General features: G+C 39.5%; 1 protein-coding gene across 3 annotated transcripts in view; it reads left to right on the top strand.

The window, feature by feature from the left end:
• The first annotated feature begins 3,461 nt into the window (after positions 1 to 3,461).
• LOC135485747 (BTB/POZ domain-containing protein 7-like) overlaps positions 3,462 to 24,880 on the top strand; it is a 132,446-nt gene continuing 111,027 nt past the window's right edge. For 2 of the 3 annotated variants that reach the window (XM_064768141.1, XM_064768143.1), the window contains exons 1-2: positions 3,462 to 3,627; positions 13,570 to 14,771. In XM_064768141.1, coding sequence (XP_064624211.1) covers positions 13,592 to 14,771 — 1,180 coding nt within the window. In that variant the 5' untranslated portion in view covers positions 3,462 to 3,627; positions 13,570 to 13,591. The other variant, XM_064768142.1, reaches the window with a different exon arrangement.

The raw sequence follows: 24,880 nt of genomic DNA, 5'->3' as shown, positions 1-24,880 counted from the left end.
ATTCGAATTACATCTTTTAGTCATGTTGAAAGAAATCTACCGGACTTTTAATAATTTGTATTAATCTCATAAGTTTCATTAAAATTGACGTATCAAAAAGTCGTTGTTGACTGTTCTCGATGGAAACAAAAGATATTTGGTTTTTTTGGCCTTGTTAATTAGTTCGTCGGTCCCCATAATGGACCAACAATCCGGTTTTTGCATTTTACCACTTTAAATGAGTGAAAAAATTCTTCCAAAAACGAGATTTTCGTCATTTCTGGACCCGTGTGAATAACCCCTAAATGATAACTAATAACTTTCCTGATTACAAAGCTATGAATCCCATATTTTTATGGGTAATGAAAGAGTACTGGTTCTTTGCAGGGAAAAAAAACATTAGGATTACTAAGCATAATTTTTAAGAAAAATACAAATGGGTACTTTAAAAAAAAAATTACCTCTTGAATCAAAAAAGCCAAAAACTTCGTTGTTGATTGTTCGGACCTATAGGCCTAATATCAAAAATTTTTATTGAAAATTTTTTCAGTTACAGCTCATAGCATAAAACGAGAGTCCATCGATGCCGATTTTCTATTTTCCCCCAGTTTGAGAATTTTGAAAAATATACTGAACAATAGGTCATTTTTTAACTGATTTCGGCTAAATTTCAAAGTGGTGTATATCCTGTAATTCTTAAAAATATTCAAGTAGTTGAGGCAATTAATGCGCTAATTAGGGTCGGCCTCATGGTTAATCTCAATAAAATCAGCTTTATCCAATCAATAGAAGTGTCAACATGTTGTATGCAAAATATGGGTTAGATAGGAACAATGTGGACAGCTGGGGAGATATGTTGAGGCTTTTTTATATAGTGAATGATAAGAACGGGCAAAATAGGTTAGCGGAACAGATTAGCGAATTGATGGTCATGCGAGACGTAGGGGATGCGGCGTTTAATCATAGGGAATTAACAGAAATGATTGATTTTCTGTGCACTAGTTAAATTCTTTGAACCTTGATTTTTCACGGATATGTAAATAGATCGTTGTAAACAAGCACCTAGCACCCAGCACAAATCTGTAAATGCACCACATGTGTCAGAACTATTTCTCGACGAATAAACACACATAATACCATGTTTCTATACATTTTCGTGTTTGCATGAATATCCCTAATGTACTGATGTAAAATGAAGTACTAAGTTGCTGTTTCGATTAAATTATTCACTTAAAACTAATGGCAAAAAATTACACATTTTTGAATTTTAAACTTCTTGTCGGAGCGCCCATAATCAATACAGAGTATCAGTCTTGAGACCGGGCACCAGTCTACATAGAGGCTAACATTGCCTTAAAAGTGGGTCGCAACCTTGCTCGCATTCCGATTGGCTTATAAAGTAAAGATGTGCCCCCCTCCCCCCGAATTATCATCACTAGTAGGCTATAATTAGTGGTCGAACTCGAATGACAACTTTTCATCGCGGAATCTCGAAATTTCGGGCACGATTTGTCCGAACGTCATCTTGACTCTGAAACTTGACTCCAAAATGAGTACGATCGCTTGCGATCAGCACCATCCCTGACCGACTATCAACGCCATTATGGCGCGCGGTTACGGTCACTATTAATATATTTAAGTGTTCAACACTTATCGCCTTTCATGATTTGTGTTCAACACAAAAAATTGATCCGGCGACCAATCAAATGCCCTCTTACATTCTTACATTCCGGATGAGTCACGTGACTTGTCCTGAGTAAGCGCCATACGCTGATCAGACATGTCAGATACGACGCGGAGATCTTGACATAGCACGGATGCTGTAGTTTGGCACCATGACGAAGTTTTTTGTTGCCCTCTTTTCCCTGGCAAACTGCGCTGAAGGGCCTCCACCGCCCGAGAGGTACCATATCCTTAACTTTGGAAGTATGCAGAAATGTTATTCAGGCCGTGGGAAGGTCACACTTGCACCGGCCAGGACTGACATGGATAGAAAAAATCAAGTGAGGATTGGGGTGCAACGACTGGAGGGTGTCCGGACAAATTTATTTCGTGCGGCACACGATTGGCTGCAAATCGATGAAACTAGCGGATATAATACAAACTTTGCTGAGACAATTGGAAACGTTTGAAATTAATAGGTGAGCGGTTTATCCGTCGTATGCTTGTAACCTAACTAGCTCCATTATAAGCCCCCCTTTAGGAGGGGCTCTTAAGATACACGTGTGTGTGGGAGGATATACTGATTTGATGAGAAATAAAGAGAGTAAATATTGTATATCCTACAAACAATTTTTTTTGGTATTTTTCTGAATTAACTCCGTTGAGTTTACCGATTTCTCCGCGATCTTCCGGTGGTGGTTGCTATCCCATTGGTTGAAATTAATTTAAATCTTCATGGGAATTCGCTACATCATATGCCTAAGAAATTGGCCAATTATATTAATATTTTTATCAGAGAAATAACCGTCCTAAATAATGACAGAAAAGGGTGGTTTATTTCAATTTTGTGTCGACATGATCGAGGTCACGTGACATAAAAACAAAACAATCGCACACACCCGTCCAAAAAAGGCACTTTAAGAAAAACAAATACGTTTTTCCAGCTTAAAACCACACTGACGACTAAGTTATATTGGTCTACTGCCCAAATCTGAAGTATCAAATTGAATCACAAACTAGAACTAGCTCTATTTAGCTATAGTTGCGTGAAAAATTCGGGTGAGCGACGTACATTATGTACCCTAGCGGCCAATAATTACACTACTTTCAGCCGTCTGCTCCGGTCTCGTTAGGGAGTTTTTCCCAAATGTACGCGATGATGACGTGCCCCATTAACAGGACGTAACATCTATTTTAAAATGCGTTTCGAAAGTGAATGCATGAGGACAACCCATTTGTGTCGTATATCACTGGAAACGCCCGATTCCCGTGAATAAGGTCAATCACAATGTATTACATTACCAAAACAAAAATGTGTCGGAAGGAACTATATGGATGGTCCCATCGCACCCCCCCCCCCCCCCCTCCAGCAGTATGACACAGAAGGGCTAGTTGACTGTCCACCGGGGGGGTTTGGGGGGAGCTTCCCCCCAACGCACTGGTAAAAACCTATGTCGACGGAGGGGGGTTTGGGGGGTGTCCCCCCATTGTAACAGCTGTAGTTGTTAGAGCTTGCACTTAACATATGCTCGTAGGGGGGTTCGGGGGAGCTCCCCCGACCTAAAGGGGGGCTCACTAAGTTCTTGACTTTACATATTATAGCTTATGCCATGCACCCTATTTTTCCGGCACGTGCAATCCATGCTTTGATATACTTTTGGCACATTGCCAATTGTCAGAGGTCTGTTTGGGGGAATTGGTCCAGCTCGGCACTTGATTTTCCCGCCATCAATGACGTCATAGATCTTGGTATAAATAAAATTGCTGGGCATTGCTGCGTACTTCTAAGTGTGTCTCATATTGCTATTCAAATTTTGTTTGCCTTTACTTGGGGTGCGTCGGACAAATGTAATCTCACCAGACCTCCTAAGTACTTAGACGTGTTTTAGAGTTACGGAGCGATACATCATACAAGTATAGATTGTCCATCATGTCCATCATCTCCATTTTCATGATAATCTGATGTGCCTGAGGATTTCTCATAAAGTATGTAAACCTGACATGCAGTGCCTGAGGCTGATCGTGTTGGTGGTCAATCGTATGTATTGTATGAACTATAAATACAGCCTAGGCTTACATGGCCTACACTACACTGCACTGGCTATAGTTTAGTTCAAGATGTTCAGAAAGGAACGAGTTTAGAATCCCCGATCACACCCCAAAAAAAGGTCATCGGTTGACTAACGAAGCACCACTGTTCAATGGATTTATAGTTGAATGCGATCAAACTACATCATTTCCGATCAGGGATTCTAAAGTTTAGCCGTTCAGAAATCGTAAAAGTCACTCTTATTTTCACGGAACGAGTTTTTGATCCCCGTTCACGGCCCAAAAAAAGGTCATAGGTTGATTATAATTATATTTATTAGAAGCGCAACTTTTCAATGGATTTATAGTTGAATGCTATGAGGCGCCAAACATTCCAAAATTATTTAGCTTTTTTAGGTGTCGAAAAACATGTTGTATAGCTAAATATTCAACATATCCGATTTCGAAACGATTGATATATAAATCCTTTGCAGTAGTCGTTATATATCTGTCTTTTTAGCTAAATTCAGCTTTATTTTCTAAATCGAAACTTTAAATCCTAAATACAGAAAACTGTGAACATTCCCTGGATTTAGAAACGAGATTTAGATTTAGATTTCCGATTTAGCTAAATGCCGGTTTTTGTACCTATGCACATCGTTTTTATGATATTTTATCATAAATCGTATATCAGGCGTTATGAGGCGCGCCAAACGTTCCATAATTATTTAGCTTTTTTAGGTGTCGAAAAATATGTTATATAGCTAAATATTTAGAAAATAAAGCTGAATTTAGCTAAAAAGACAGATATATAACGACTACTGCAAAGGATTTTATATATCCATCGTTTCGAAATCGGATATGTTGAATATTTAGCTATACAGTGGAACCCCGGTCGGCGACCACCTCAGTAACGCGACCACCCCGCGAACACGACCAAAATTCTCCGGTCCCGAATGGTTTTCTCTCTAATTCCCATTAACTGGCCCTCGCTAACACGACCACCCCGGTACCCAGACCGCGACCACCAGCTTGGTCGGTCCCAAACTGCAAATTAACCCCGCTAACGCGACCATGAGGCCTAATTGCCGTAATCAACCATGACTGCATGGTATCAATTGGCACCTTCTCGCAAATCCGTGTTGATAATTAGCACCTCGAACACAATGACCATGGGAATCCATATGAAAATAAATGATGTGTAAGTGAGTTTGATCTTGGAGGAACTATACTTCAAGTATAATTCCTCCAAGGTTTGATCAAATGTAAGCGCAAATAAAATGAAGAATAAACTTTCTTTTCGACTCACGGCTTGTTTTTTCATCATTTAGTATTAAATGATGTCAAGAGGCATGCACACGTAGTTTTTAGGACAAATAAATTATGTTGATTAGTAAGAGTACCGATACTCAAAGTAAAGAATGCTTACTACGTCGTAATGTTGATAAAATACGTAAAAAAAGATGATTTAATCAGTACCAGTTCAAATTGGCTGATGTTAAAGCAGGAAGACATCAGGAAGAATTCTCAACATCTTCTCACATCACCTCTCTCAATGTTAGCGGGAATATTAGCTTGACATCAAGAAGGGCAGCTGCCGATGGTGTGAATTACATGCTTGTTCTAATTAGCATGCTCAAGTTTTAATGTAATGTTTGGTCTAATTAGCTCTCGTCAGTTTATTTACTCATTTACATAAGTTGCAAATTAAACGCAAAACACTCAAGAAAATGATTTTTTATTCGTAATATACACACAAAATTATCGAATCACCCGGTGGCGTAGTCATTAATGCATGTCAATGTACACACAGCAGGACGATGTTTTGGCGGGAAAACCTACTTATGATTCCTAAATTCACTAACGCGACCACCCCGGTAACACGACCACTTCGGCTTAGTCCCTTGGGTGGTCGTGTTACCGGGGTTCCACTGTATATCATGTTTTTCGACACCTTAAAATGCTAAATAATTTTGGAACGTTTGGCATATTTAGCTAGCATATAGCTAAATACAGAGTTTTTTTAACACCTGCTTCTCTAAATCCTAAATATACAAAATAAGTCGCACCATTCTCGTATTTAGATTTAGGTTCTCATATTTAGATATATCTTGAGTTTTCTGTACAAAATGCATAAATCCTATATAGAAAGTTAAACTGATAATTCAAGATTTATGATCAAAAGTAACAATTTATAAATGCACATTTCAGAAATATGTATTTATCTATATCTTTGAATATTTAGCTATATAATATGTTTTTCGACACCTAAAAAAGCTAAATAATTTTGGAACGTTTGGCGCCTCATAGAATGCGATCAATTCAAACTAGGCCTACGTCATTTCCGATTGGGGATTGTAAATTTGAGCTATTTTCACAATGGCTCTTGGATTTTCATCCAACCTACCTCATCATATTGACGCTGAAGTGAAAGGGTGGATGTCGTCCTGGGTGCCGACAAATGGTACCCAGGTTCTAGATCGACTGGACAATAAGCACCCTGACTGGGTGCCATTACACTAGACAAACAGCACCCAGCTTCTTTTTGCCTGGCTTACGGATCTTGGGGACGAGGACGTTTCTTGCAATCTCGTTTATCTCGCGCCGTGGTACTTGCGGCATTAGCAGTGCGCGAAATAAAAAGAACAGATAAACAGAAAAAAACGCGTCACTGCTAATGCTGGAAGTACCACGGCGCCAGATCAAGGAGGATACCGCGGTGACGTCACATCACGTGATCACGACCCATATCACTGACACTGATCGCTATGGCCAATCAGATTCAGTCTACTGACAGCACCAGCACTGAACACATCTCCATGTCTCACTGTCTGGTGCGCTCCTGTACACAAAAACACCAATAGACATGAAATATTGCAATACCTAGTATGGATTCGTCCTGTGTAAAATAAAATTTACAGAGCAGATTAACTTCCACGAATAAAAAAGACATTTGGCGTGGCCAAAGTGCGGGAATAATGTCTCCTCTAAAATACACTGCGAAATACACTAGGCAATGCACTACGCGATACACGGTAGAGATGCAGTTGAGTTTGTTGTTGTTTTGACTTAGAAGCCCGCCCATATCATAATATATTCATGTATTCATGAAGTACATGAAGTATGAACTCATTTCTGTCCTATACAACTCTAAGAACAGTCAATTTCTCCTTAAATCATCACCGAAACCGCGATATCCGCAGGAAGATTTTGTTCTAGTGTCCGAAAATGCATGATCTTACATGGGCGCTAACTCGACAAATAGAGGGGATCTATGCGAGTTTTAGGTCCTACAGGTCTCGAACTTGTAAAATCTGTAAACATGCCTCTAAATCCCATTATGATAATGAAGAGATTGCCCCATATCTGGGAGACTGTTTTGAAACCATTGCTAATTTTGGAAGATCGGTGCCCGGCTATTTGGTTTTAAAAACCCTATTTTTCCCCATCAAAACAGCACTTTTCATTATTCAAATGATAACTTATTGTCTGAAGACTTATTTCATAGCAGAAAAGTACTAATAACTCTGATTTGATGCGAAAAATTTAACTTTATTTGATGATTTGATGACTTGGCGCGAGATAAAACGAGATTGTAAGAAACGTTCTCGTCCCTAAGATCCGTAAGCCAGGCAAAAAGAAGATGGGTGCTGTTTGTCTAGTGTACTGTAATGGCACCCAGGGTGCTTATTGTCCAGTCGATCTTGAACCTGGGTACCATTTGTCGGCACCAATGGACGACATCCACCCTTTCAGCCATATTGACCGTTGCAGCATGTCCCTGCAGTTTAATCCATTCAAAAGATTTCAACCACAAGTGACAATCACTCCAGAAAGAGATGATTTTGTGCAACATAATTACATATGAGCCCTAAAATGCATGCATGATTGCATGTGTCAAACACGGCGATAACGCTACTTTGCAACAGAGCGTCTGGAGCTTGTCCAACGTCATTTATCATGACATTTCTTCAATGGCAAATTTGGCAAATTGTGTGTACTAAAATTTCCTATGCTGGAATATCGGCCATTTTCTGGAGCGGTTGTGATCCGAATGAACTTTTGAATGTATTAAAATGCAGGGACATGCTGTAACGATCAATTTGTAGAGTTGATAAAAATCCGAGAGCAACCCATAAGTTTAGTTTGGTTCAAGATGTTCAAAAAAAATCTTGAATTGAAAAACGTTCTCATTCTCATTTTCTCAATGTGCACAATGGTATATTTTCGTCAAACCTACGGTACCTCAAATTGATTGTTACAGTATTTCCCAGCGTTTAAATCCATTCAAAATTCATTCCAACCACAACCAATCTGAAGTAGGTTTGATGAAAATCCAAGAGCAATTGTGAAAATGAGGGCAATTTTCAAGATTTCAGAACATAAATTTAAAACCAATCTAAATATAAACCATGTAAATAGGAGCTAAACCAGATACATTTTAAAACCTCTAGGCTTAACCAGTCGAGTCTGCACCATTGGTGAAAGTTTTATCTACAAAATAAACTTGGCGCTTGCTAGAGGTACGGTACACATATGCCTAGTTGACGGGTCAGAATGCTAAAGGTACGTGAGTTCTTTGCGCATGCGCACACCAATTCCCGTATGGTCTCCAAAGTTTTATTCGTACGGCAATCTATAGAGCGCTATGAGTACGGAACTATAACTTGTATGGTAACTTATATTTTGAATACCGGTATATTTCGAGAATTTACCGCAGGTGACAAGATTAAATCATGAAATGTCATGGAAAATCTTACAAAGCTCACACTTCTATAAGATATGGAAGGTGTATAATATTGTCTGTTATTTGGAGTGAAAGTCTGGTTTTATTGATGACAAATATCATCACAAAATTTAGAAGAAAAATCACGGGAAGAAAGTTAGACAAGTGACCATCGTGGAATTCGACTGGGGATGCAGTCGCAGGGGTCTGACGCCTACAGTCGCAGTGGTCTATCCACTATGCCATGGCGCCATTTACGTTTGGCTGGCCATTCCCGCCAAAAAAATGCACTGGTCCATGGAGGCAGCATTTACATCGTATGACGTCACAAAATTGTCTGTTAAGTCGTATCAACCTCTATTGCGCAGAGGTGCGTAAATTTTGCAAGAACCTAACCTGTTGGTGACACGAGGACGTCCTTCTTGGATTTTACATGGTATGACGTCATTTTCCAGTACATGACCGACATCTGTTTTTGACGCCAAGATATTTTCCCCTTGAACGGCGAATTTAAAGCCCCTAGGTCATGTGGCAATATTTCGGCGCAAAAATTTGGTCAGTTGTGATATTATCGAGTTGTCTCACGGGTAAACTGAATTTCAAATGATTTTTAAGGCTTTCTACTTACTCATTACTCATAAAGTCAAATACGCGCGCAGTGTCACTGTGGTCTTAGAGTTTTAGAGTTTTGGGCTGTGACTCGGCACAGTTCCAGTTGACGGACAAAAACTTGTGGACATGTGCAAAAGCACTCCTGTACCTTTAGCATTCTGACAAACCAGCTCAGGAGACAGATTGAATATTGAGGAATGTAGTTAGTGTAATCCGAGCAGATATTTGAATACTTGTTGGCTCACCGTTCGGGTAGTCTATACAATAGCGCTGCGTCTGTCGTCCGTCGTCGTATCCTGTGGCACGTTTCTTAACCGCAGGGCTAGATGGCTAAAACTTGGTGTGATGGTAGCTTTGGGCAATATGCCCAGACGTATTTTTCCTTTTTCGCGATATGACCTACTTTCTGGCCTCAAGGCGGCCATCTTGGAAATAGGTTTTTTGCCTTTTTGAAGCTAATGGTTGTACGTAGAGTGACAAAATTTTTATGGTGTGTGTATCTAATAAGGTTAAATGACATATCACCCAGGTTTTTGATTTGACCTACTTTTCAAGGTCACAGAGGTCAAAGTTCACTAAATCACCAATTGGTGGCACGTTTCGTTTCTATTTGTGCTAGAATATTACTCACAAACTAATGGTTTGATTGCAACCAAATTTCATGTGATAATGTATCTATGCACTCGTAAGAATATCCCCAATTTTAAGTCAAATCCAATAACCAACATGGCCACCAGGCCGCCATCTAGAAAATTCAACGAAGTCCTATTACTCCTAACTGTTGAACAGATGTCAATCAATTTCCATATGACATGTACACTCTACAATAACCCTGAATCTCATAGACAATAAGGCCGCCTGATGGCCATCTTGAAAATTCAATTAAATCTTTAAATTCTCCATAAAAGCTGCAATACAAAACCACTTCTTCTTCTGATTGACATCAACGACCAAAACTGTTTTTCCCATATCATTGAAAATTAAATGCATTAACACTGTCTGAGGTGAGCGCATGGTCCCTAGCCCATTTCATGAAATAGTGGAAAGTGCAATGATATTGGGTGCATGCATATCCAACTTTAGATATGTCCCATTATGACCATTGTTGGTTGTCGATTGTTCTCATTGTTGAAAGGTGACTGGTGAGCCAACTGCGGCAGAGTAAGTAAATCAAGTAAGACTTGGCAACCATGGTTACCATTGACAATCTAGACTAGTCAGTAGTCTTGGGCCTTGAACAGTTTTTGGTTCACCGTAGGGGAGTCTGTTAACACCGTTCTGTCCGTCGTCTGTTGTTTGTGTCCTGTTTCAAAAACAGTGGTACGTTTCTTAACCGCATGAGCTATGAACTTGAAACTTTGTACACAGGCCCCTTCCAGGTCAGGTGACCTCTGACAATGAATTTCGGTGCGATCTGATTCTTGAGTTGGCCACCAGTGGGCCTAACGTTAAAACCTAAAAAGTGCGATATCTAGCTTATAAGCCACTCGTTTTCAGTGATATTTTTATGGTAGGTACACCGAGCTAGGATACATCACAATTCACATATCTTACAGGTTTTCGGTTTGACCCAATTTTTAAGTTTCACTGAGGTCAAATTGTGTGAATTGGCCGAGCTAGGATACATCACAATTCACATATCTTACGGGTTTCCGGTTTGACCCAATTTTTAAGGTCACTGAGGTCAAATTGTGTGAATTGGCCGTTTGAGTGTAACTATGGCACGTTTCTTAACCGCTAAAGCTATGAACTTGAAATTTGGTACACATGACTCCCTATGTAATGTAACCCCTGACACTGAATTTCGGTCCGATCTGATTCTTGGTTTGGCCAGCAGGGAGCCAGAAGTGGAAACCTAAAAAGTGTGATATCTCTCTTATGAATTACTTGTTTTGGATGATGTTTTTATGGTAGGTACTCCTAACAAGGATACATCACATATCATACGGGTTTTTGATTTGACCGCTAAAGCTATGATCTTGAAATTTGGTACACACAACTCATGTTACCTCAGACAACAAATTTCGATTTGATCTGATTCTCGACTTGGCCACCAGCAGGCCAAAACTAAAAAACCTAATAAGTGCAATATGTCGCTTATTGATATCAGTGACTGGCTTTGGGTGATATTTTTGTGGTAGGTTCTCCTAGCAAGGATAAATCACATACAGGGTTTTGATACCTACTTTTCAAGGTCACAGAGGTAGATTGGCATAAATTGGCCATTTGAGTGTACTGAATTTCAAGTTCATAGCTTTAGCGATTAAGAAAAGAGCCATAGTTACACACAACTCCCTACGTCATGTTACCTCAGACGAGAATTTCAATTTGATCTGATTCTCGACTTGGCCGCCGGGAGACCAAAACTTAAAAACTTAAAAAGTGCAATATCTCGCTTATTGATGACATTCTTATGGTAGGTACTCCAAGCAATGATACATCACATGTCATACTTACATTGGTTTACTATAGAATGGTTTCCTATGCATGTAGAATGTTTCTTAACCAGGATGAATTCCTAACCACCAAATATCTAGACGGTGAGCACAATGGCCCCTGGCCATTTCATTTAAAATTGGTTCAAAATGGGAATAAATCACTTTAGTAATATTAAAGCATGGTTACCTTAAAAGCAGATTCGAAGATCTATAGTAAATTGTCACATTTACAGCATCATGTTAGGGATCACGTCCAAAGTCCTCACGCAATATATGTCGGATGCGAAATTCACTCACAATCGCGCCATTTCTTCGAGTTTGCCCCAAAAATCACTCACGTCAACAATGGAGCGATTTTACGAAATTGGTGGCTCTTGTCTGATATTTGCTAGACGATTTTGCAACGATCTTCGCTTTGTTTTTAATCGGCGAAAAGTGCAGTCACGTGACGTAAACAAATCGATCGAAACTAAAAGTTAATTTCGGACTCAAAGAATCACTGCTATATGTTTGTTCATCCGTCAAACTGGCTCGATACGTGCTGAATTAGCAGGGCTGGAAATTCCCAGAATGCGCACAGCAGCATTTTTTTTATAACTGTGGTGTCAGAAGCTCTCCACAGCAATTTTGTCTTCAACAACAGCAATTCATTTTTTTCAATTAATTAATTAGGTTTGATACTACAACAATGATCTTGATTGGTTGGTTTAGACTCTGAAACATAAGCCTAACTATGGCGGTATGATTCGGTACATTCCGCCACAGCCCTTCGGAATGCATACCAAACCTCAAACCTGTGTGCCAAATTTGTGTAGCTCCTCATGGATAGATGTGATGTATTTGATTACTGAGTCAGGTTGACCTGGAATTCCAGTTTGTGTTTTTGTTTGGTTTGCTATCAGCTTATGTTGGAATTCGCATAATACAACACATGTAATATTTGCTCTGTTCCGATGGCTGGTGAGAGCGAATCAGGCGCGATTATTGATAGACTTTTGCCTGCAATTTCATTCAATCTGAAATTTTGCCTGATCATAATCAAATCGCTGAGGCAGGCAGTGATTCAGGCGAATGAGTGTGGCGATATTCGACCAGGCAAATTTTTGCTCCGAGTTGCGTGCGGACTTTGGACGTGATCCCTTAAGGCAGTCTTGTCATGTACATTTGTGTACATTTGTGTACATTATACATGCGATACACGTGCAATGGTAGCCAATTCTGGCAGAGACAATGGGCTTGAATATTATCGCTGCTTTGGAGATTGGTCATAACCTTGTTTATAATGTACGCATAGTAATGCATTAAGTAAAAAAAGTAACAAAGAAAAAAAAAGAAAAGAAGAAAAAAACGACCGCGGGCGAGGTTCGTACTCGCATAGCCTGTATTTGACAAGGAGAGGTCACGCGCTTTACCCACTTAGCTATCATGCCTCCCATGTGATTGAGAGATGTAGATTTTCTTCACTTATCATTATGTGTTAGAATTCCACGTCACGCGGTAAAGCTATGACCTGTTGACCTTTGCCATTTGAAGGATTTTGATGTCATTTCATCCAATCAAATCGATCCAGTCCTCAGCAAATTTATATTTCACTCAGGGTTCAAAGTTTGTTGGGTAATGTCGGCTTCATTTCATCATAGATCTAAGTATCAAATTTTTTTTCTCGGCCACATTTTGTGTCTGAATTCTTTTACCACACTGGGTGATTAGAAATGTTCAAGACTTATAGATCATATGAAAGCCAAGGTCCTTACTCAAATGTGCTTTGTCAACACCTATTAGGCATCTCTTCATCATGACAAGGTTTAGGTCATATGACCAACTTTTCTGACATAGATATTTCAAGGTCATCAGATCCTATTTGGGAAATGAATGTATCAAGAAACCTTCAATGTGTGATCTAAAAGTGTATGTCATATCATTGATTTTAATCTGATCAAGCTTAACATATTGATTGAACACTTTTGACCTTGACCTAATTTCCAAGGTTACAGAGATCAAATCATCTCTCCGGAACCATAATGATAACCTCATTCCTGTCAGTGACTACAGGTAAGCACAAATCCCCTGGCCATTTCATTTCCTGTATACCAACATGTAAGCCTGATTTTTATCTTTCTTTAGGAGGAATGGATTACTTTTGTTGATGACGAGTCCAGCCAAGTTTACAGATATGGGAGCAAATTCATCATACCCTGACAAAACTGGCCAATCAGGTTCACGGTTCTCAACCCTTTACCGGGGACTCAGCTTTCACTTTAGCGAGGGTGATGTTGCCACAAGAGAGAAAAAGAAGAAATTGTCAAAGTTACAGACATTGAGAAAAAAACTGACGAGGGTTAGAAGGCATAGTCGTTCATTTGATTATGCTAAAGCAATTCGGGACTATACTTCAAATTGGACAATACGTGAACTAAGTGATTTGGTTGATGAATATGAAGCCAGCTTAAATTTGAAGGAGATTACTCTCCTAGCAAATCTAGCAAGACCTACTGCAAATTCACTCAAACAGGATTTGTCACATTTGTACCATTCTAAATTTGGTAGTGATCTTGAATTGATTTATCGTGGTACAAGCTTTCCAGTCCATCGTGCTATTCTATGTTCGCGTTGTCCCTACTTCAGGGACCTGCTGCAGAAATACCCTAAATATGGTGCCCAGGTCCCCGTTGAAATCAAAAGTCATGGTGTTGATACTTCATTGTTTTCTGCATTGCTACACTACCTATACACGGGGGAATTTTTATTACAAGATTCTCAATATGAAGACTTGGATACATGTATATTGGTACATCTGCGACGCGAGTTTGGCACACCCAATTTGTTAGAATATGATCTTAGAAACCTACTTGACAGTGATGATTATTGTGATGCTGTGTTAGTGTTTGCGCTGGATTCCGATTGCCATGAGTTATTGTCAGGTTCCTGCGATACTTATGGTGCTTGTGCCTTTTCATCAAGCAGCAAATTGGAGTTGTCATGTCACAAGGCAATATTGGCAGCAAGGTCCAATTTTTTCAGAAACTTACTGGTACGACGAGGGATGCATTCTTTGGGTAAGGAGTGTTCAGAAAGGGCGAACCAGAAGTGTGAACGTATTGTGCTGGATGAAACAGTCATTCCAAGAAAGTATGCCCGTGTGTTACTACAAGCCATCTACTTGGATACAGTGGATCTGTCGTGTGTTATTCGGAACAGTGTTAGTACGAGTAGTCTGAGTGAGGTTCAGGCTATTGTAACCGGGAAAGGTCACTTGACCCATGCTGAAGAAGCAATTGAAATTCACGAGATTGGACAGTTCCTTGATTTGCCCATCCTGTCCCAAGGTAATTAATTTTTTCTTGTCAGCATGTTGGTGATTCTGTATAAAAAGTTGAAGTCAATCAGACACTTTAACCAGAGTCTTTCAAATAAAGAGTCTGGCAACTGGGGAACATCCAATTTCAACATCAAAGCCAACGACCATTTCGAATGGGACAGAGCTCTCTTGCGTGACGCGTTGACCCAAGCCCATTCCGCACAACTGCAACTTTAACAAACTCTTTGATCAGCTGAACATTGCCATTACAAACGCTCTGTTCTAAAGAAAGCGCTACCTTCTAATTTACTGATTCCTATAAAACTATTTAGATTTAGTATGTTGTCAGTGCTTAATGGACTATCTAAGGGTATCATATGGTTCCATTTGTTGTCATCTTAATGAGATATTCATTGACCCACTACAATGAGTTTTATAGCAAGTTTAAAGGGCATATCTATCATGGGGTCAGACAACTTCCTGCACTTTTAAAAACAAGACGAGCCCTAAGGGTGTCACTCAAATTGGACCCTGTTGCATGAATCCCAACCTTTTGTCAAAATAAATCCATATTCAACGGTTTATCATGGTTCGTCACAAGATAAAGCCTTGATTTGGGTTTTTTCTTAGGCTTGTCTGAAGTGCACTCGCCTGGCTTCATTCCCTTTAATATCGCGTTCATGGTAAAAAACGAAAACAAATATGAGAAACTGCAGGATGTCTCGACTTTTTGGCTCACCATAGGGGAGTCTATACGATAGCTCTGTGTCCGTTGTCGTCGTCGTCGTCCGTTGTATCCTGTGGCACGTTTCTTAACCGCTTGTGCTATGAACCTGAAACTTTGTATACATCATGCTCAAGGTCATATGTACCCTGACGCTGAATTTTGCTTCGGTCTGATTCTTGACTTTGCCACCAGGGGGCTAAAACCAAAAAGTTAAAATGTGCAATATCTCATTTATTACTGATTTGTTTTTGACAAAAATTTTATGGTAGGTTCTCCTAGCAAGGATACATCACATATCCTATGAGTTTTTGATCTGACCTGGTTTTCAATGTCATAGAGGTCAAATGGCGTAAATTGGTTGTTAACTATGGCACGTTTCTTAACCACTAAAGCTTTGAACTTGAAATTTGGTACACATGACTCCCTACGTCATGTAACCTTGGACACCGAATTTCAATCTGATCTGGTACTCAATTTGGCCACCAGGAGGCCAAAACTAAAATAGGTAAAAAGTGCAATATCTCGTTTATTAGTGACTTGTTTTTGATGATATTCTTATGGTACTTACTCCAAGCAACGATACATCACATGTCATACCGACTTTGGTTTGACCTATACATGTACAATGTTTCTTAACCTGGATGAATTCCAAAGCACCAAATATCTATACGGTGAGCGCAATGGCCCCTGGCCATTTCATTCGGTCAAGCGTTAACATGAACTTATAAATCAGATTTTGGTTATATGCAAATAATCTAATTTCATGTATGTTATTTGATGTACTAGCATTATACCCGTTGCGCAGGCGGGTTAAAATTGTCTATACCTCGAAATGCATGGGCCGAAGGATTGAAATGAAAATCTACTGCAATATCAAAGGGGTCTTATCGAAGAGACGAATTAATCTAATCAATTGTCGACGGACCCGGACTTATTGGTCCGATAGATATGATGAGGCAATGTCACAATGCCTCTTTAGTGAGCAATAGGCCTCATTATACGGAGAAAAGGAGGGACATGAAGAAGAACTCAAATAGGCCTTCTAATGTCATGTCTCTCCCAAAATAAATTAATGGTCTATAGGCTATACAGGTATGCTTAACGTGTTAAAGCCACAATACATGTAGATCCCTTATGATGCTGTGTGCAAAGAGGCTTGTATAAAGTTGCGTATTGGTGGGTGTTTGGAAATATTTGCATTTATGGTGCGGGTGTCTACAAAACCAAGACCCAAGACCCAAGACCCAAGATGTTGATGGGTCTTGATTTTGTAGGTCTTGGTTTTGTAGGTCTTGGGTCTTGGTTTTGTAGGTCTTGGGTCTTGGGTCTTGGTTTTGTAGACACCCACACGGGTGTCTACAAAACCAAGACCTACAAAACCAAGACCCAAGTCCTACAAAACCAAGACCCCCACCTACAAAACCAAGACCTACAAAACCAAGACCCCCCACCTACAAAACCAAGATCTACAAAACCAAGATCAATCAACAAACCTACTCCAAACTAGTACCTAGTACCAAGTACCTGCCCAAGAAGTAATTACATTGTTCTTTTTTTTTTTTCATTCACCCTAACCCTTTAGAAAGCTAGGCTATATTATCACGAATACCCTCGAGAGGACTATTTAAGGTATTTTAGCTTTTGTATTATATCCTTACCCCGAGATCCTTATTTTCTTGGAAAAGCTTAACCAGTGTTAAATGTTCTGAACAGAATCTGAGTACAAAGCATCAAAGAGCTTGTTTATATAGGAGCTTCTGTTTTATTGATAAATTGCAACTTCCTGCTGAAAAAAGGAGAGATGTAGATGGGGTCTTGGTTTTGTAGGTCTTGGGTCTTGGGTCTTGGTTTTGTAGACACCCGTTGGGTCTTGGGTCTTGGTTTTGTAGACACCCGTGTGGGTGTCTACAAAACCAAGACCCAAGACCTACAAAACCAAGACCTACAAAACCAAGACCCATCAACATCTTGGGTCTTGGGTCTTGGTTTTGTAGGTCTTGGGTCTTAGGTCTTGGGTCTTGGTTTTGTAGACACCCTTTATGGTGCAGATGGTGGATCACATTGTCACATGCAAAGCCATCAAGAGGTCAGTGGGATTGTTTCTCTCAGTTGAAGAAGTGAATAAAGCAACTGAAATTGACAAGAAATGGAAGAATAAATAGCATTTAGTATATACAATAGACGTACCTGAACAATTTACACTATTTGTTCTGCAATTTGGTTTATTACCCCTCAGCCCAAATGGGCTAGAGGGGTATTGTCGTCACGTATGCCGTCCGTCCGGGCGGGTGGGCGGGCGGGCGGGCGTCTGCTACTTGGTTTCTGTCGATTTCTAGGAGAACGGCTTTGACAATCAATTCAATTTTTCTTATGTACGTTGGGGGTGACTAGAGGAAGGTTCCTTTCGAAAATCAGCGCGATTGGAAATTCAATATGGCCACCACGCTCACATCCTCAAAATAGGTTTCCACAATTTTAATTTCCATATTCAAACTAGCCACTCCACTACATGCACTAAGCCAACTTCACCATTATCTCACCTTCAACCTTAATAGGCTGAGGGGTTATGCTCGCTTTGCAATGCTATTTGCAATGCTATTTGCGATGCTATGACTCATGAAATGAGCACTGCTGTTGACTTTTGATAATCTACCTTATGATGATTAATATGGAAGCAATAAAAATGCCATTTCTCCATAATCGCTCCAGAATTCCAAAATTAAAGCCCACCAAGTTTTGTTGCCATCCGATCTAAACTGACGGAGGAGTTGGAATAAAAACTATTGCACCTCTACATCCATTAGAGTACTTAGTAGTGATTCCATATGAAATGAAACTATTTGAGAAAATGTCTTTGAACTGGCTCATTTTGGAGGTTATAAGAAGGGGCCAATATGAAAAATCCGGCAATAGTGTCATATTCCTTACCCTCCCAGAAGAGTAAAAAAAGGGGGTGTGGCACATTTTGGGGCTCAAATGCCTGTTTCTTCCCATCTTTGTATGGTCATAAATCAGAAAGTAGAGATATCACTCTAATTCTTTCAGGGTTTTTGGCTTGGAGTCAATACAATACCGCAGTGTCCGTCGTCGGTATCCTGTTTCAAAAACAGTGGCACGTTTCTTAACCGCTAAAGCTATGAACTTGAAACATTGTACACAGGACCCCTCAGGTCAGGCAACCTCTGACAATGAATTTCAGTCCGATCTGATTCTTAACTTGGCCACCAGGGGGCCAGAAGTGGAAACCTAAAAAGTGTGATATCTCTCTTATGAGTGATCTGTTTTCGATAAAATTGTTATGGTAGGTACTCCTAGCAAGGATACATCACATATCTTACGGGTTTTTGATTTGACCTATATTTCAAGGTCACAGAGGTCAAATGGTGTGAATTGGCTGTTTGAGTGTAACTATGGCACGTTTCTTAACCGCTAAAGCTATGAACTTGAAATTTAATGCTCATGACTCCCTTTGTCATATAACCGCAGACACTGAATTTAGGTCTGATCTGATTCATGACTTGGCCACCAGGGGGCCAAGACTAAAAAACGTAAAAAGTGCAATATCTTGCTAATTAGTGACTTTTTTTTATGACTATGTTTATGGTAGGTACTCCTAGCAAAGATACATCACATAATCTATAGGTTTTTGATTTGACCTAATTTTTAAGGTCACAGAGGTCAAATGGTGTAAATTGGCCAGTTGGGTGTAAACTATGGCACGTTTCTTAACCGCTAAAGCTCTGAACTTGAAATTTGGTACACATGACTCCCTACGTCATGTAACTGTGGACACCAAATTTTCGATCCGATTTGATTCTCGACTTGGCCACCAGGAGGCCAAAACTAAAAAGGCAGAAAGTGCATTATCTCGCTTATTAGTGATTTATGTTCAACATCGATTTTGCCTATTTTATAGTCCTCATTGGACACAAGCAAACTCTCCCTAAAGCTTTCAAGGTGACCTGAAATGCTTTTATTAAAATTCTAACTTGGCGTATAAAACTATAGGGCATTATAACATAAGAAACACAAGTGTGAAAATCGCATAAAAATCAAACTACTCATCTTAAAGTTATAGCAGTTTGTAATTCAAACATTCCAGGTGGTGCAGGAAGAACAAATTAATGATGTACATTGTGCTGTACTGAAATAAAGTTTTGATAGTTTCATGCTTATATTTTAATTACCTTGTCACAGGTATGAGCTTTTAGGGAACAGGTAAATGTGCAATTTTAAAATATAGGCATGAAACTCTAAAAAAATTTATTTCAGTACAGCACAATCTACATCATCAGTTTGTCCTTCCTGCACCACCTGGAATGTTTGAATTTTCTACCTGCCATAACCTGAAGATGGGTAGTTTGCTTTTTATGCGGTTTTCACCACTGTGCTTGTTATCTTATGCCCTATCATTTTTTCCCTAAGGTAAAGAGTGTTGCAGGTGAGCTTTCAAAAGTTTTGAATGGTATTTAATCTGTTCTAAACAACATATAATGACTGTTTCTTATTTCTGTGACTTGACTTAATCAACAAGTTTGAGTGATTTTCAAAACATTTCTTTTGCAATAAATTATGACGTCTTTGTCGCTGAAAAGTCTCAGTAATGGGAGATTTGAACTTCTTACACATAGCAATGATTGATTTTGCTTTAAGCTCTGTACACACTGACAACATTTTGGGAAACATGTTGGCCAACATGTTGTCCAGGTGCGATGTTATCGAAAATGTTGGCAGTGTGTACAGTTCGGAAACATTCGGAAACATTCGGTAACATGTTGGCCAAATGTTGCTCAAATGTTGTCGAAATAATACAAAATCAATTTTGTTGCCGAGATGCTAATGATGTTGTCGAGTTTTATCCAATCAGAAATAGGCCACAAATCACATGATCTACCTTAAGCCATGTGATGTAGTCAAAATGGCAGCCTCAAGCAAGGAATGGTTACTGAGTAAAGTTGAACAACTTATTGCAGTATGGGAAAGTTGTGCCTGTTTATGGGATGTAACATCCAGGGAATATAAAGACAAGAACAAAAAGAAAGCTGCTATTATAGAAATAGCTACAAAATTTGCACCATGCTGGTGTCTCATATAAATCCATGGTCTTGTCCACACTCTTTTCTCATCTTTACGTCTTCTTCGCCGTCTTTCAATCAGGATACGTAAAATTATGGCAGAGCCACCGACAATACATCTTCTTCTCTTGGAATCTTCCATTGTTTATGAATTTACCTCCAAAATATTCCCTCAAAAATCCTCATTTCACGGAAACTTTCGACAACAAGTTGCCCAACATGTTGTCGAATGTTGTCATGTGTATACAGGGCCAAATTTTCGATAACATCACACCTGGACAACATGTTTCCCAAAATGTTGTCAGTGTGTACAGAGCTTTAGGCTTTTTAGAAGAAGGGGTATTATTTTGTCATGCTATAAAAATTGCTGTACAGACTGTTGCTAATCAATATCCAAAACTAATCCATTTCGGACTTGGATTTTAGCAAAAATGCTACTCGCAAATGCATTTCAAGCCAAGATGTCCCCAAAATGTTCACAATTCAACAGTAAGGGGTTTACACACAACCTGTTTTCGATGATATTTGTATGGTAGTTACTCCAAGCAATGATACATCAGATGTTGTACCGACTTTTGTTTGACCTAAATACATATACATGTAGCATGTTTCTTAACCAGGATGAATTCCCAACCACCAAATATCTATAGATACGGTGAGCAAAATAGCCCTTGGCCATTTCATTTAGATTTGACCTACTTTTCAAGGTCACAGAGGTCAAATGGCGTAAATTGTTTGTTGGGCTTACTGTGGCACGTTTCTTATATATTTGTCCCCGGAGAATTAGTCCCCGAGGTTAATTCGTCCCTGGAAAATACGTACCCGAGGATAATTCGTCCCTGGAAAATTCGTCCCTGAGGATAATTCGTCCCTGGAAAATTTGTCACCGAGGATAATTCGTCCCCGGAAAATTTAACAAAAGTTGAAAGTTTCTGACATTACTTTCTAGTATTAAGTGTTATATCTCTCTTTACTACCACACTAGCTGGTTACCTACTCCACTATTTTCATAGTAGGTAGAGGTAGGCAGGGGTAATATTTTATTATTTTTAAATCAGTACTTTTTTTGGTCAGAATGAAAGAAAAGCTCTAAATTCTTCAACAAAATTTTGCAAATTGTAAAATAAATGCCAATAAAATTATTTGAGTAGGCATGTGCAAACAAAAATATTTCAAGACTGGCCTTAATCTCTCGTTTTCAACAAAATAGAGGGAATTAAAAGAAAAGCAAATTTACAACAATTTCATGTACAATAGAAAGTTTATTGATACGAAAAGATAATTTTACCAAAAATGTTGTTTACAAGTATGTCGGTATCTTTCATTGTCTTTTAAGTAAATTTTCTGGATATTATGCAAATCTGCCGTACAAATGTATTTGGTCCTGGATTGCACAATTTGCACCAACATTGCTGTTCAGCCATTTCGCCTTGGTATTTTACATTGATAAAGAGATAATGCCAACATTTATGGTAACACTCGAATGATTGGTTAATGCTGATTGAGCAACTGTGTCCTGATATTATAAATATGTACAATTAAAAGGACATTTTTAAAATTCTTGATTCACTGTCTCAAACAGTTCATACTAATTCAAGACAAGAGTAAACTTGAGACACCCATGTATTCAAATGCTCTCAGGTATTCCACAACAGTCACCAACTGTATAAAGTCCTTCATTATTCATACACTGCATGACAAATTTTGAAATATAGTCTGTTTGACATTACTAAGACATTTCGATATTTAGCTATATAGCTAGGTCAATTCTTGTAGAATGTACTATATTTCGACTTTTGTCATGCAGTATATGGAGGCCTTAAGAGTTCACAAATCTGTTCACATCCGAAGATTGTGTGCAATTGCTCTCAGGTATCCCACTATATCACGATTGTCATAATCCTGCACGATAGCAGCAATTTTCCTTTGACAGTCACGATTCTCACAACGTTGTTGGGGAGGCTTGATGTCCACCAAGAATTTGTGTAATCTTCAACTCATTAAGACTTTGTTCACGGCGAATCACATCAATGAATTTCCAGATGTTTGGGTGGAAGGCTCCGACATTCGACTGGAAACCGCGATGCCAGCCCTCGATGGCATTGTTGGTTCTCGGAAGGTTTTCGACAGTTCTATCATACACGTTCCACTTGGAGATATGATACATCGGATTTCTAGGTCCCTGGTGTCTTCTCTCTCCGATGTATGTTGATTCGAAATATCGTACAACTGGTTCAGCAGCATTTGGAATATGTGGTTGCAAGGCTTCATAACTTTCAATGACATCATCGACAGGGACAAAAGCCAGTGCAGTAAGCATTCTCAGATTAACAAGAACTCGTCATCCTCACGGTAATCCACGGCAAGACCTTCTCCTGAATCTTCCTCCATACTGCTTGGGACAAGTGGTAAAAGCAGTATTTGATATCCACATTAGGAAAGAGTTCTGAAGCTGCATTTGAAGCTGCCCTTTCCATGTCCATCAAAAATGTTTCTGGATTTGCATTGGGAATTAATTGTCTTATGGTGAAAAGCCGAGCGTAGGTCTCCTGAGTTTTGTTTTGTAGCACCGCATAAATACATGCGGTCACAGAGTCATTCAGCAAGACATGGATGGTGAACAACTGGAAGAAAGTTGAGTGGAACTGTTTAAAAGTGGCATCAGCAAACCAATGTTCACAGTACGCCAAATGTTCCAGATTCCTTTGCGTACAAAATATTAGAATGCAATTTGGATCGCCGACTCCACTATCGAACTGCAGGAACAATTCTCCTCGAAGAGTTTAAGTATATCGCTCAGGAATCTCCACGTTCATGGCATTTTGTGGCTGGGGTTCAGGTTGCGCCGCCGTTTGTCATTGCATTCGCAGAACTCTCCTCATATTTGTAATATTTGGTAGCAGCACAGCAGCCCCCTCACCAAGGTTACCAACATTCTCTGTCAGGACCTGCTGGATTGTCTCTTGTGTGGTTTAGACACGTGCTTTCATCTGCTGCTGCACCCTCTGTGCTTGGACAGCAGGTCGGTTTTGAGCATGTGTATACTGATTTGTGGCCTTTACTACACGTAGACCATCTGTCGTTACTCTGGCTTTACATTTGGATCTCTGTCCGCAAATCCACGAAGTGCGGTTTCCTGCCAGCAGTTTCTGTCTTGTGTATACGTAACCGTCGTACAGCTTATCTTTTCCTCACTCGTATGTTATAAATTCAGCCATGATTCCAGTTGTATCAGCATCAGTCACTTTGAAGAGAATAAGGAACTTCCCACAACCATGGTTGTCATAATACCACCTGACACTTTGAGCAAGCAATTAGAGCCAAGAAACCAAAGGTTGAGAAGAACCTTGTCTCTGTAACGTCTGGACTTTTTGTGGGAAGTTCAGAAGACTTCTTCTTAATTGCACCCAGTTAAAACTGGATATGCAGATAACACTTCCATGATGCAATTAATAAGAAAATGGCTTCTTGTGGACTGGGAACAAAGGAGTCTGTCTAAATAATTGCATCATGGAAGTGTTTTATCTTGATCCCCAGTTTTTACTGGGTGCAATTAAGAAAAGGTCTTCTTCTAAACTTCAAACCTGCTCTTCTCAACCTTTGAAGCATTGTTTTAACTAGCATATACCCATGGAGCGGACAAAGTTGAAATGTAATATACATTAGTTAAATGGGCACGATGATTGAGCTACATTGAATTTCTAACGTTACTGAAGTTTTATTAAAGGTTAAACACGAAATTAACTGCATTTAGGGACTTATTGCTGCTATCTACATGCAACCCCCAATAGATTGATTGGAGTACGCTATTTTGCACAATGCATTGAGACCAGTGACAGCAGGTCCTGTTCCAAATAAGGCCCTCACATATTAGGCATATCACCTACCCACTCCCGTACCCAATGCCACTGTCGGACCAAAGCCAGGCGCATGGAGAGATGCAGAACGCAATTCAAACTGACAACATCAGTCAGTAAAGAATAAAACAAAGAGCAAGCGCTGGCCACTGTACATATTTTGTCCATCCTGGCATAACTGTTTATTGATACCCTGACTGCATGTTCCGGTAGGCCACTCTGCAGAATTTGCCTTATCACTCAGGTCAGTGTTTCTCGAATAGAACTAAAATAGAACAGGCTAATCATTAATCTCCCTGCTAATACCCTGCACCATGGACCAGGTTGTATAGCACTACATATGTGCTGGAAGCTATTACTGATATGGCAGGGAGAATATGCGTGAAGTTTGTGTATGCTTTTGAGAATGAGCGGAGCTCTCCAGTCGACGTGCTCTCTGAAAAGTTGTTATTTATTCTAAAACCACGAAGATATTCGA

This window comes from Lineus longissimus, chromosome 3, assembly GCF_910592395.1.
Source record: "Lineus longissimus chromosome 3, tnLinLong1.2, whole genome shotgun sequence".
NCBI classification, from domain to species: domain Eukaryota; kingdom Metazoa; phylum Nemertea; class Pilidiophora; order Heteronemertea; family Lineidae; genus Lineus; species Lineus longissimus.
The sequence above is the reverse complement of the archived record's forward strand: the minus strand, read 5'-3'. Positions and strand labels throughout refer to the sequence as shown.